The 14745-nt window shown below is 40.4% G+C and overlaps 2 protein-coding genes across 20 annotated transcripts; both read left to right on the top strand.

The window, feature by feature from the left end:
* The first annotated feature begins 3086 nt into the window (after window positions 1-3086).
* Window positions 3087-5616, top strand: LOC119352880. The gene is made up of 2 exons (XM_037619472.1): window positions 3087-3622; window positions 5215-5616. Exons 1-2 carry the CDS (start codon window positions 3087-3089, stop codon window positions 5309-5311), a joined length of 633 nt encoding a protein of 210 aa, XP_037475369.1. The 3' UTR covers window positions 5312-5616.
* Window positions 5617-6993: 1377 nt separating this feature from the next.
* On the top strand, window positions 6994-10731 carry LOC119269794 (putative rRNA 2'-O-methyltransferase fibrillarin 3). Of its 19 annotated transcripts, XR_005133745.1 has the most exons (7): window positions 6998-8073; window positions 8148-8479; window positions 8608-8687; window positions 8769-8911; window positions 9285-9342; window positions 9671-9766; window positions 10434-10731. XR_005133745.1 is itself a non-coding variant. In XM_037551718.1 (4 exons), the coding sequence occupies exons 1-4, from the start codon at window positions 8579-8581 to the stop codon at window positions 10473-10475; spliced, it is 390 nt and encodes a 129-aa protein (XP_037407615.1). In that variant the 5' UTR covers window positions 8486-8578; the 3' UTR covers window positions 10476-10731. The 19 variants fall into 19 exon arrangements, 1 of the variants encoding a protein (XP_037407615.1); XR_005133736.1 differs by having other exon boundaries at window positions 7001-8073; window positions 9285-9766; XR_005133730.1 differs by having other exon boundaries at window positions 7002-8073; window positions 8148-8302; window positions 8383-8479; window positions 8769-9766.
* The last annotated feature ends 4014 nt before the right edge of the window (window positions 10732-14745 follow it).

Below are 14745 nucleotides of genomic sequence, written 5' to 3'. Positions count from 1 at the left end.
CCACTTGAGTTTTGTATGTTGTATGTAGTATCTATCAAATCGGAGAGTATGTATGCGTATTATGTAGTATATAAGAATGTTTAGGTACTATATATACTACTTTTTTGGTAGTATGTATCATATTTTGAGTATGCTCCTTTTTACGTATAAATATGTACGTATTTCACAAATATAATAAAAATCATGGGTCAACTTGCAATTTTTTCATGTAACTCACTTTGGAGTATCTTATACATATTATATGAACATACTTAAAATGTTAAAGTAGAATATATACTACCACATGGTAGTATATGAGATATGTGGGGTAACTACCCCCAGGTGGTAGGATGGATTTTCCCTATATCTTTATCTACTAATAAAGCGGCTATCGCTTCTGGTCGTCCGTCATTAAAATTACCCTCTAAGTTGATAAAAATTACCCACCAATGCCACCCATAAGTGGGAAAATAATTCAACTTTTCGGACAAAAATCACCGTCTCCTTCGTTGTCATATAGCTGCGCGACGAGAATAATTCATGAAACGATAAGCGGCAGAGTGGTTGGCTGATCGCTCCTGTAGCGGAGAGACCTGGGTTCGAATCCCAGCTTTCACAGTATTTATCTTTCCTTTCTCACGCATGTCCCTATCCATTTCATGGGCCGGCCCATGTGCAGGGCTAACTCTCCTGCTTGTTTTAGTTTTTTTATCTTTTCTTTTCTCATTTTGTTTTTTTCTTATTTGTTATTTAAATTATTTCGGGATTTTAATAATCTAAAAGTTGCAAGTTTTCAAAAAAAAAGTTTGAGAAATCATAAAAATATAAAAACAAAATTATGCAGATTCAAATGTTTTTTTTATTTTTTATTTTTATCTTTTCTTTTCTCAACTTTTTTTCTTATTTGTTATTTAAATTATTTCGGGATTTTAATAATCTAAAATTTGCAAGTTTTCAAAAAAAATGTTTGAGAAATCATAAAAAATTATGTGAATTCATAACAAAATTTTGCAGATTCAAATGTTTAGAAAACCATAAGAATTTTGCAGATTCAAAAAATGTTGATGTTTTTGCAAAACTGTTCACAAAATTATAAAAAATCACAATTTTTTGAAAAAATGGTTGGGAAATAAAATCATGTTCATAATTTTGAAAAATGATCATGTATTCAAAACATATTCGTGAGAAAGGAAACGATAAGCGGCAGAGTGGTTGGCTGATGGCTCCTGTAGCGGAGAGACCTGGGTTCGAATCCCAGCTTTCACAGTATTTATCTTTCCTTTCTCACGCATGTCCCTATCCATTTCAAGGGCCGGCCCATGTGCAGGGCTAACTCTCCTGTTTTTTTGTTTTTTTATCTTTTCTTTTCTCATTTTGTTTTTTTATTATTTGTTATTTAAATTATTTCGGGATTTTAATAATCTAAAAGTTGCAAGTTTTCAAAAAAAAAAGTTTGAGAAATCATAAAAATATATGTGAATTCAAAACAAAATTATGCAGATTCAAATGTTTTTTTATTTTTTACTTTTATCTTTTCTTTTCTCATTTTGTTTTTTTCTTATTTGTTATTTAAATTATTTCGGGATTTTAATAATCTAAAATTTGCAAGTTTTCAAAAAAATGTTTGAGAAATCATAAAAAATTATGTGAATTCAAAACAAAATCTTGCAGATTCAAATGTTTAGAAAACCATAAAAATTTTGCAGATTCAAAAAATGTTGATGTTTTTGCAAAACTGTTCACAAAATTATAAAAAATCACAATTTTTTGAAAAAATGGTTGGGAAATAAAATCATGTTCATGATTTTGAAAAAATGATCATGTATCCAAAACATATTCGGGAATCTGAAAAAAATGTCCATTCACAAAAATAAAAATAAAAATTTGTTCCCCAATTTTTTTAAAAAAATTCGTCGATTGAACAAATGTTTGTTGAGTCAAAAAATGTTAATGAATTCGAAACTGGTTCATACATTTAAAAAAATGTAAACAAAACTAATGTTCATGATTTCTTATTTCTTATTTGAATTAATTCGGGATTTTAATATTCTAAAAGTTGCAACTTTTCAAAAAAATGTTTGAGAAATCATAAAAATGTACGTTAATTCAAAAATGTTAGAAAATAATAAAAGTTTTGCAGATTCAAAAAATGTTGGTGTTTTTGCAAAACTGTTCATAAAATTATAAAAAATCACAATTTTTGGAAAAAATGGTCGGGAAATAAAATCATGTTCATGATTTTGAAAAAATGATCATGTAATCAAAACATATTCGGGAATCTGAAAAAAATATCCATTCACAAAAATAAAAAAAAAATGTGTTCCCCAATTTTTTTAAAAAGGTTCGTCGATTGGAAAAATGTTTGTTGAGTCAAAAATGTTAATGAATTCGAAACCGGTTCATACATTTAAAAAAAATGTAAACAAAACTAATGTTCATGATTTTTTTGAGAAAATCAAAAATTTCAAAACAAAATTGTCGATTCGAAAAGTGTTCACTGATTCAAAAGTATTTTATGTCCAGGATTTGATTAGTTTTTCGAAAGTCTTTATATATTTTGGCATTGGGAGTAGTTCGTGGTCAATGAGATTTGTTTTTAAAGTTTTAGACGTTCCCTTGCGCAACATAATGATAAGTGTGGCATGCACTGGAAATTTCATAGCCTTGTGATTTACAACGGAATGCATTGTGATCACGTGGACATCACGACCATCATCGGCTAGGGTGAGAAAAATAAAATAAATGGCAACATGGTGAGCCACTATGTTAAAATAGAGTATGCTCATACATCAGGATATTGAGTCATATTTATTTGGTGAGCCATAATTTTTTGTCTCCCGTTGCAACGCACGGGCATATTTGCTAATATATATAACACGTATTGACTCCGTGGGTTCACCGTCACAATACGCTTTCTTCTTATGTCATACTACGCTTTTACGATTTGTATATAGACAATAGACAAAATAGTAATATAAACGAGGTGGTATTAATTTGGGATCACAAAAAATAGCCGGCGGCCTGCGCGCTAGCCGATCTGGGCCTGGTACTCTTTATATATGTTTCTGGCTTACGTACCCACTAAAATTTCGTTAAAATTACTTAAAATGCTCCTTCGTTCACGGGCTGTTGCACTTGGGCCGTTACTATCTAATGGGCTTGGGCAAAACCCGTCTGGACACACGAGCGAGCAGTTGGCCCAAAAAAATACACAAGCACACCTCTACTCGACGGCACCGGCGGCGCCGCCGCCGCCACGCTCGGCTGGTCTTCCTCACCGACTTGCCGCCGCCCTGTTGCTCTTCCCCTCCCCGTCCGCCCCCAATCTTCTCCGGCGCCACCACAGCCTCCTCTACCTCCAACCTCCTGCTGCCGTCTATCTCCAATTTGCATCGAAGTCGGTGTCCGTGTTCGTGCGGGACAACTTCTCCAAGACGGAGTGCCCAGCCCGAACTCCACAGGGATTTGGATGCCATAAGACCGAGCCCTTGACGGAAATCCCCAGTAAATCACCTCGCATCACAACTTTCGAAGAACCGTCCAATATCGCGCCGAATTCGCCGGAAGAACCTCCGCCGTCCGAGCCTGCTACACCTGACCTGAGGCGGAACAACATCCGCTGTCCGAACGTGCTACACCTGAGGTATGTGCCAGCTTTTCCCAAATTATTCTGTAAAATTTTCATCTACAGTCATAAAAAGTACAGTTCTCCTTGGTCTGGTATGAACCATTCATAATTGGGTAGATAGTTTTCAGTGATTGTAAATATTTGAGATGCTACACTTCAGTTTGATTCCCTGTTTTCTCTCTTTTTGATTCAACTCCATGAACAGGTAAGTTCACGAGGAAGTCCTGTTTGCTCCCTGTTTGATTCGAGCCTGAAAGATTCATATTTTGGTAGAAATATTTGTGATGCTCCTTTCGTTGAATCACAATATCCATCTCAAGAATGACAAAAGAGGAAGACATGCTCTTTACAAAGATAAACTAGATCAAAAGAATTGAAATAGGCAAGAAACTTTCATTGCATGTTAAGAATATGGTCCTGTACTGAACCTTTTTACTGTAAATTCGTATTTGTTCTGCTTGAAAAAGCTAGGTCTGATCTTTTGGTAATGTCATAGATTCTTTGCTGAACTCCCTTGGTGTTGGTTGTTCTTGAACTTGAGAAACTTGCGGTCTATAATTGACATCATTCAGTTCCTTGATGAAAACAAAGTTGCATGTCCATTTAGTCTAAAAGTCATATTATGTCTTGAAGCAGTGGAGCGATGCACAAAAAGGTGTGCCGTCCGGTGAGCGGCCCTCCACTATTTTTTCATAGAAGTTCACTTAGTTATGTAGCAGCACAGATGTTGCCTACTGAAAATAGGAGCAATCATGTTATTTAAAAAAAGTGAGGCGAGTGACTGGCCTTTGCATCACAATGATGCACACAGAGCCTAGATTTATATCAACAAAATAATAGGAGAAATTTTGTTGTTTGCATAGAGCCCAGATTTATTACCAAAGTGCACATGGTGGTTTCAATAATTCTAAGAGCATACATCTTATCGATCTGAGATCCATTTTTTCCAATTATATCAAGAGCATACATCCCATTGATCAGAAATTAATCCATCTCTTCTGTATTTGCCTTGTTCTATAAATGTCTAACTAGGTTATGATTATTGTTAGTTGACGACACAAGAGAGAGGAAGATAAACCAATTTAGTTACCACAATAAGTTTGTGCCTACAAAGTGTTACTCATATTCCACTTTTAGATGAGTTAGCCACAACAAGCATGTTCAGGAGAAACCGTTGAGTGCTTCATGCCACGAGCATATCATGATGAGATCTGTGTTTTTTTCACTCAAAATTAACTACCTAATGGTCTGATTAGTTTCTCTATGTGACAATTTCTTGAATAATAGTATACAAGTGCAATTTCCTGTCAAGGCATATGTTCTTCTGTACTTATATAGTGACTTTACAATAGGTTGAATAGTTTTGTTTTCAATATTTCCTTCCGATTTGTGCATCTGCAATTAGAAGAAAAAGGTATGTCGTTTGCGTATGTATTCTCGAGTTTCTACACCTGTTTATTCTCACCTAGGTGTTCTACACAAAGAAAAGAGCATGATAAACACCAGCTGTGGGCAATCCTGCAATTTGTCCTGACTATTTGGATTCTACAATGGTAAACCTGGATAGCTTTAATTTTGCTGATGGGATGTTTGCCCTGAATTTATAGTCGTACCATTACGCGATCCATTGATGAGAGGAAGAAAAGGTTGATGATAGTAACCTCGACAAAGAAGGTCACCAAAGTTAGAAGTTGTGCACAATAACAGATGGGATCTGAGTTATGATAAGCTAAGAGTGAACCCGGAGACATGGATGAGTGAGACAAGTGGAAGGGGTGTGTGTATGGTGCATACATGTCAGCGATGATAGTCACAACTTGAGGGGTTTTGCTCACTTGCTCGGTCGCAAGTGCATCATCGCTTAGCTATGGAATTGAGATTGCTAGACTTCAGTCTGTAAATGAACAAAAAGCTAGGACTGATCTTTTAGTCAGTTTTGTGTCAATGAGTAAATCAGTGCTCGAGATTAGTTTTGCATCATATATAATACCAAATATATTTATGTGTCAGCCGTGTGCTGCCTATGGTGGTGGCAACAACCTATTCTGTTTGTTCCCTGTTTGATACAATACAATGTTGATTTTATCTTTGCACAATCTGAAATATTCGATGAACAATCCAACGGTTGGAGGCTTACTTTTATTTTTGTTGAGGGGTAAGAAGATTTAATTAAATCGTTCGCACGAACTGAACATGATAATGAATACGCAATGCATATCCTCCGATAAGCTTCAGGAGCAACACATATGAGATGTGCTGCTTCAAAGCAAAGAAGGCCTGCTATTTATCTCTCGTCCCTTCTTCCAGTATACTTGCTATGCAGCAGCAGAGTTGAGCAATATCAGAAGCATGGGAAAGTTGCGAGATGCTTTTCTTCAAGGTTGTGTTCACTTTCACTGAACTGCAACCAACTACACTAAGAAAGTAATACATGAGAAAATAATTCTTCTCAAGAAAAACATCTTCTGTCTATGTCAAGTGCTTTGTTTGGGCCGAACCAAAATAGTTAAAGACATTAATAAACTCTTCCCAACCAAACAACCAACTATCTGTAAAACTTCCCCCAAAAAAAACGCACTAAAAAACTATGCTGTAAAAAACCTTAACACAATAAATATAGCTTAAAAATGTTCAAAGTTTTATACATACTTACACTATTTTTGTTTCAAAAAAATATGTTCACACTTAAAAAACTTTAAAATTTCCCAAAAAATCTTACATTTTTACTAAAAAATAACCATTTAGAAATGCACACTTAAAAATTCCCAAGTAAACATTTAGAAGTGTAAAACAAGAAAACATTTTTTTTCAAAAAAATCTGTTCAGGTTTTGACATAAATGTTCAAATTTTCATTAAAACATTAATTATTCTTAAAAAGTTGTTCTGTTTTATGAAAGCATTAAGTTTTATTAAAAATAAGGAAGTTTCCACATTTAACCATACGATCGACGTTTATTAAATTAGATATAAATAATGGTGCACAATGACACATGTAGCAGGTTGTGCCTTTTTTTCGCCCGGTGCAATGCACGGGCATTTTTTATATACTAGTATTATATAATCTTTTCCTAATAATAAAGTACGGATTGACTTCGTGGGTTCACCGTCACAATACGCTTCTTTCTGTGAATTTACGCTTTTAGTTTGAATCTAAAACATATACCCGAGGTGGTACTATCTTTTCCTAATAATAATAAAAGGGCTATGGTCGTACGTAGCTGTCTATAATAATCTTTACCTACTAATAAACCACGTAGTGCTTCCTGTCGTACGTCGTCGCCATTTTTATAAAAAAGTCCCTTTGCTTTTCGAAAATAGAACCCGCAGTCCTTTCTTTAGTGAATCTGGAAAAACGCTTCGGTTTTACAAAAAAGACCCTACGTTTGTTTTATATTCAGTCCGCGGTCCCTGATTCATCTTATCCAAAACTCCTCCCTTTCCAGCGACGGCAGCGATGGCGGAGCACGAGCAGGTGAGGGCGGCGCCTTCGTCGGACGGCTAGCCGCGGCGGAGGAGAAGGCGGACGCCATGGGTGCGGCTACAGACGAGGCGGAGGAGAAGGCGGACGCCGTGGGCTTGCTGCACGGCTACAGCCGAGGCGGAGGAGAAGGCGGACGCCGTGGGCGTTCATGGAGGATGGTACGCCGGCCGCGTCAAGTCCCCTGCCCCCGGCCGCCGGCGCCTGTTCTCGGCCTCCATCGCCCGGAGGCGTGCCCCTGCTGTCGGCCTTCGCGTCTGCTTCGTCTGCATCACGCCAGCGCCGCCCTCGTCGTCGCGGCGTTCTTCTGCTTCCGGCGTCGCCCCGTCGCCCATGCGCCGAGTTCTGCTGCGGCCTCTGTTCTTCCGCAACGAGTAGCAGCAGGTCGTCTGCGGTTGCGGCAGCGGTGTAGGCGAGCGAGGCAGAGGAGCGGTCAACACCGGCGTCGAGGGCAAGGTAGGCCGGGCGCAGTGTCCTCCGGCGTGTGGTGGCGCATTTGTACGGCGCAGGAGGCTGGGCGCGTCGATTCGGGTGAGGGGAGTGGGGTCCAGATCTGGTCGAGGACGGGGCAACCGGCGGCGGCGGCGTGGCTGACGCTGGACGGAGAGAGAGGCAGAGCAAGGCACGCCGAATCGCTGGATGGCGCACCTCCCCTAGCCTCCTTCCTCTCCCGGTCGTTGGGGAAGCAGGACGGCCACCTCTGCTGGACGCCCTTCCCTGGTCGACGACGAGCGATGCGGGCTGACACGGTGGCGCCCTTCCGTTGTGGAGTACCGTAGTAGGACGACGGCGTTAAGGTCAACGCCCTGCTCGACGCCCCCATCTGCTGCTCGATGCGCCCATCCCCTCGCTGGTTGAGCTCAACGCCACCTTGCTCTGCCTCCGGCAGTCATTTCATCCAATCTGGCTGGTCCGCTCCCCACCTCGGCGGCTCCTTCAGTCCGGCAGCACACCACGCTCAAGCCTCCACCACCCCAACTCCTCAAGGTATAAGATTTGCTTTTTGTTTATACAGAGGATGCAAGATTCTATTGCTGCCGTGTAATAAGTAGCACTTGCAGTTACAGTAGACAAGGAGCTCCGCTCTACCTCTCATCTCTATTCCTGTCCTGGTGGTCACGGGCTGATGTTGCTGCTCCTCTCCTTCAGGATCTATCTCTTTCTCTTTGTCTCTCACCCTCTCATGGATTGACAACTGCATTCTTCCCAAATTAATGTGTGCCTCTGTTCTTGATATTACGCCCACACCATGTTTGATGTTATGCTTATGAGGAGTTGAACTTCATTTTTTTTCAGGCTTTTCTTTGGTGTATCAGGCATTCAGGCTGGTGTAATTTGTTTTCAGAAGTGAACATGTTGTACAGTCCAATGTATCTACAAAAATTAAGTTATGGTGAGTTGTTCATCATGTTGCTTGCATATTTTTTGTCTAACAAGCTGGATACTTCAGTTTTGAATATAAACATTGAGTAGGTGCTCAAATATTTTGCTAATGATAGTTTCCAACTTGCTTTTTAGCAGAACTACAGAACTATTAGCAGCTTTTAATTATGTGTACTTAAAATGGATTTGGTGTCCAGGACATGTGGAGTTGAGATCAGGTTGAATTATGTGCTGATGTTCTTCGATAGTATAATTGTTCTTCTCCTTTAACATGATGCACCATTGACTTATTTTTTTAGATGCTCAAATACGCAGAGTAATGACATCCTGTATGCGCTTGGACACCCAGCAGATTGAAAATATAGAAGCAAAGATATCCAATACGAGGCCACGATGCCCGACAGAGATGCAGCCAATACGCGCCCAATCTTTATTTCTTGATGTTGGAACAACAAATAAGAGCATGTTCATGTTTATTTATTATGGTTTTTTTTCGAGAAATTTTGGGGATTTACAAGCTGAAATTATTGACTGTCTGAAAAAATGTTTTAACCAAAACTGTTTGAACAATGTGCCCTGATTCTGCATTCATGGAACTGTAAAAAAAATTGAACAAGTTTAGTCGGAGTTTTGTTCCTGTTAATATTCCATTCTTAGTGTCAGTTTCTTTCCACTTGCTCATCTTTTAATGTTGAACTATACATGTACTTATTATTAAAGTTTTGTTGTCTTCCTAAACTAATTAGATTTTTTAAGCACTACTGAATTAATTGGATGCCATCTTAAATTACCTTCCCTTTGACATTATTGTACAGATTCCTGAAACACTGTCCAGAATTCCACTGCTACAGAATTGAAATTCGATAGCACATGGTAAACCAGCTTTGATTCAGCAGGGTTATCAGCTTAGATTCGACTATTTTTAGTTCCTACAAGAGCAAATGATACGCTTATGTCAGTAGTTTTTAGATATATTCACTGGCTTCAGATTCTGCTGATGGATTTTTATGCTCTGTTCTGCTTCTAGAGCTTGTGAATGATGTTCATTGTTGTTTGAAAGATGCACTTTTTTTATGCCTATATGTAAACGATGCAATTACTGGCTGAGAGATACACTTATTGGTGCTGTTCTGAAATGATGTTCATTACTGTTCTACAGATGCAGTAGACTGATGTTTATTGTTGTTTTGTTATTGTACAGAACGAGGACGGATCCAAGGTTGAGTACTGGGTGTGGAACCCCTTCAGATCCAAGTTGGCTGCTGTTGTACTCTGTGGTGTGGACAACATCTGGATTGTAAGTCTTTTTTGATGATTCCTTCCGGCGCCCTGTCATACTCATTGCTCTTCAGTTAACGAAATGAATGCACATCGGCAACACAGGCAGTAGCAGAATGGGGTATAATGAATGTTTTGTTTGAGTCTGACTGTCAAACGCTGGTTCGTGTTTCTAGATTTTCTAGCTAAGGGCTGGTTTTGTTTAGCTGGAACATAAATCACGATCAGATGTACCTATTATGATGATTTCGGGTCCGTGCTAACTATTTCTAATTTTGAAATTATTCCTCAGAACACATGATTACATTACATTACACACTGAAAAATGGTGCAAAGTGGAAGTTGGTACTAAAGCGGATAGCTCTTTTTGATCTGCACAGAAATTTCAGTAATAATATGTGCCACTCATTTTGTTACCAAAAGCTGGGATGATTTTTACACTTTGTTTCCTGGTCCCCTTTCCATTTTGACAAATTTATTATCCCGAAGTTTATGCATAATGATGAAATATTCTGTGGTAGTATGTCGAATGCAGTTTAGTATATTCCCGTTGGTTCTGTAGTGATTTTTAGCTCCGACCATTTTCTCTCTAATTTTATTTTAAGGTCTACTCTTTTAAAAAAAATTATTATGTTTTTCTTTAAAATAAAAGATTGATACAAAAATGGCACCTACTATCATTACAGGTCCGAGGAATTACAGCTTGGGGACTTGGGAGGCGATCGTAAAAGCTGTGTGCTACAGTGTAATGCACTAGCAATATGTGAAGATTTTTTTAAGGAGGGGGTTAATAAACAATCAGAAAATTCTTTTGCCCCCTCAGAAAACTATGTTCCGTGTTTGGCCCCTCTGGGCATTGATGTGAAGCTATACAGTCGTGTAATATGACCAAACTCATCACCTCGGGGTTGATCACATTCGTCGTGAATAGGTGGATAACATGACCATCATCGACAATGGTGGCAAGCAAGAGAAGTGGAATCATAGACTAGGACAAGCGAGGATTTGTTTAACCCGTTGCAACGCACGGGCCCTTTTGCTAGTAATAATAATCGCTATAAAAACGTTTCGTTGTCTGCCCGTACGTCACTGGCCGATCTGGTTTCGTTTATCCATCACCGAGTTTAAAGACACAAGCCCAGCCCAACTGAGCCAGCGACCACAACCCACAAAACAAAAGGGTCAAAGGCCTGGGCAAGGCTAGAAAATTACTCTTGTACAGAATAGTCCCACCTTGCCCCTTTACATTAAATCCTCCCAATTTATATACGCTTTTTAGTTTTCTCGGCGTCAAGGAGCTGTCTCGGGAATTAAGGAGTGAAGGGTGTAAGAGACTAAGTGTGCAAGGAATAAGAAAGTCTCTGACTTGAGAATAAGGAAGGAAGGATTAAAGGAAGGAAAGCCGGATTTAAAGGAAGGCATAATCAAAGGAGGAACAATGAAATTGAAGGGAGGATTAAAGGAAGGAAAGCCGGATTATAAAGGAAGGCATGTTCACAGGAGGAACAATGAAATTGGAAGGGGCCCTAGATATCATGCGCACATTGAAGGTGGGCCGGGCTCTCCTGCTATGCTGTGCAGCAGGGCCAACAACGTACTAATTTACAGTTTCAACCCAAAAAATCAAGTGTGCTTTAGGACTACCAGCAGTACAGGGTTGGTTTCTTGTTCAAATTAAAACAAGCAGGACCTAACGCACCGAGCACACATTTAACCCACACATGAAATCTTTTTAGAATTTCTAATATGTCACTACACACGGAGAGGGAGTAGTGCAGGCAGGTAATAATTAGTGCTCAGGTGTGACGAATCAAAAGCATGCTGGAACAAAGCCTGAAAGCTAACCCTTTTCATCTCACTAAGTGGAAATGCTCTATTTTTGCCTTGAAGAAATCCACAACTGCTTCAACTCCAGCAGTCTAACCTTCCCAAACTGAAATGCTGCTGCTGCCCTGTTTTTTTTATCAAATTCTCTACCTCCTCCAGCGCCTCTCCGAGCTCCTTGTCCGGCAGAACCTGCAGAACAAGAACCCCATGAGCAAGAATCTGAAGAATACTGCTGAAAGAACAAGAACATGAAGAAAGTCACAATTAAGGTGATACTGATGAAAGTGCATTTTTCTGTGCTTTTGACATGATTATTTCAAGGAGCAAATGCTCAAGTTGAAACAGATTATTTTGGTATGGTACTTTATTTCCAGATGATCAACAAATGTCATGTTTTGATTCATGGATCATGCATATATATCCTGCCATTCCAACTGAAGTTAGACTAATGCAACAAGACCATAAACATGTACTCCTGGTATACAACGGAGCATACGGCATACGGCGGAGCAAGCTAATGCTGCTACACTGCTGAATTAAACATTCTTTGCCTAAGATGTCTATGCATTAATGTAATGCATGAAAGTCACTACAAACAAGCAAATAGTCATATTTTTATGTAGTACTGATGTTATCAAGCAGGAAAGGAAAATAAGAGAAAAGAAACAACATTCATGGGAGTGGGAGATGCTTTTGATAATCTGATGCCAAAAAGAAATGAAGAAAATAATGATGTCTTTGTACATACGGCCATAAACCCCAATGGTAGAGCGAGCATGAACACTGAACATGGAAAGCAAACAGTGCTCCGGCCTCCGGATCCAGTCAGAAAACGATCAAGGCATCACGTTCCCGAATCCTATCTCACCTGGTCATTATCAGTCCCTTTAATGTTCTGGATCAGGAGCAAGGTGTACTCCTCCCTGCCTTTTTATTTGCCCTAATTCTACTCCCCTTTTTTGAAAGGGGTTTTTCTTTTGGAATTGGAATTCTTATCCGAATAAGCAGATCCTTCAGTATCACTGCCATTTCTGTAGCATTTCTTAATGGTAGTGTTCTTTTTTCCTTATTGTGTGATCTGAATAAGCACATGCCCAAGGCTATAAGCTGCTTTAACTGAACATTTACATGCATCTGTTGCTACTGGATAATCACCACATTACTACTACTGGTCACTACACTACATGGTCAGGTTTGAGAAGAGAGCCGGTGCGTTGCAACGGGAAAAATACCACACTCTCCTAACACAATAATTATGACTCGAGACCACAATATGTCCGTCCTTTATTTCAACGCATGGCGTCCCATCTGTGTTGCTACTTATCCTCCTCCCTATTCTCGTTGTGATCTCAATACTCACACAATCACAATACGTTTGAATGTTATCCATCCTAAGGCGAGAAAATCTACTTTATTTTATTGGGTGTCCAGGCATATATGTTTCCGCCGTGTGTGTTGGCCTATGTAGTCAGTATGAGTATACGTTAAAAAAGTACAAACGGATGCAAATCCAACTTCAAGAAGAAGAAAAATTGTGTGCATGTAGATTTGGAGAAAGATCTAACACAATCGGGATTCTTCTGTTGAAAATATTAATCGGGATCCTCATGCACCGTTGTCCCCTTCCAACCTTATCATCCTTGTCTCTCTACCACGCACTTTATCAACTGTCCGTTCCGTTTCTCCTCCTTTTCCTGCCCTCGCCAAGGCAAGTCCATCCCGACCTCCCCCCACGGATGCGCCCGCTGGCCGTGATCCCGCCACGCCCCCTCCTCCCCTCCCCCCGCGTGTCGTGGTGGTGTAGCCCCTCTCCAACCTGTGGAGGTGGCTGGTGGCGATGGGGGCTGCAGGGCCGCGCTGCCGCGGTGTGCAGCGGCTCCGTTGGTAGCCAAGATCTGGCGGCCGGCCGGCCAAGGCCCGTTGCCGGCGAGCACAGCCTCCACCGCTCCATCCTCTCCTACTGCGCCCTTCGCCTCCTCGCGCGCCCGCTTCTCCTCCCCCTACTTGCGTCGTGGAGGCGGCGTAGCCGCTGCTTTCGGCTCCACTGCTTGCGCCATGGAGGCGCCATAGCCGCTGCCATCAGCTGACGAGGGCCACAACGCCGCCCCACCACGAAGCTCGTGGACGAGCAAGGCCAGGGTTGCTCCCCTCCGTCCGACCTCTCCTTTTCCCGGAGCAGGCCCTTCCCTTTGCTAGCGGGCCAATTTCTATCAGCATCATCCCAATTTCTTCCACATCTCTCTGGGTTCCGTTGGGTTCCTTCGCTGCACACTTCTCTGGATTCGTTGCTCCGCTGATTTCCATTGCCTCTTGTTAGAATCATCAAGGCGCACGTATATGAACTGATGAAATTAATTTTGAAGTAGCGATGTCGGATTTTATAGAGAAAATCAACTGCTCTGCATCGTGTGTGGGAGACGGACATCGTGGGATTTTTTTCTCTTCCGGGTTGACTCTATACAGACTGTGGGTTGATTCTATAAAAAGCGAGGGGCTTTTCTACAAATTACCGGCGATTAGTACCACCTTGTATATAGAAAATAAATATAGACGTGTTGATGAGAAAAACTGAAAGCGTAAATTAATAGGAAGAAGCGTATTGTGACGATGAACCCACGGAGTCAATCCGTGCTTTATTATTAGGGAAAGATTACCTGCAAGAAGAATGAAGAACAATCTCTTGGATTACAGTACACTCACATAGTCATTGCTGTGGCCAAGAATAAAATGTTTAAACACTGAATTTACTCCAAGAAGTTAAACAATGGTCTAGAATATTGAAGTACAACAAGCATCAGAGATATCATCCTCCCACACTTGTTCCTTTGTTCTTAAGAAGATAAACATCATCATAGTACTCGAATTACAGAAAGTTCCAGAAATAATGACTGAAACTTGGAAGCTGGGTCACAATCAGGAGTAATTGTAGCAATGAGGAACTAGCAAAAAATACTGCACTCCTAATTACCTCTGAACATGGATTGATTACTCATCGAGGAGACGCAGAACGCTGCGGCCAGAGAAGCAGCAATTAAAATGAGACGGAGAATGTTGGGCATCAATTACTCTTAGGAGGATTTGGAACCACCACAGATTAAGTCGAGAAAGGGAAGCACCACGGATTAAGGCGAAATTACTCCATCTATCTGTCAGTGCACTCTCTAAGGGGAT

The sequence above is a fragment of the Triticum dicoccoides genome, chromosome 1A (genome assembly GCF_002162155.2).
Source record: "Triticum dicoccoides isolate Atlit2015 ecotype Zavitan chromosome 1A, WEW_v2.0, whole genome shotgun sequence".
Lineage (NCBI taxonomy): Eukaryota > Viridiplantae > Streptophyta > Magnoliopsida > Poales > Poaceae > Triticum > Triticum dicoccoides.
This window is presented reverse-complemented; position numbering and strand designations above follow the sequence as displayed.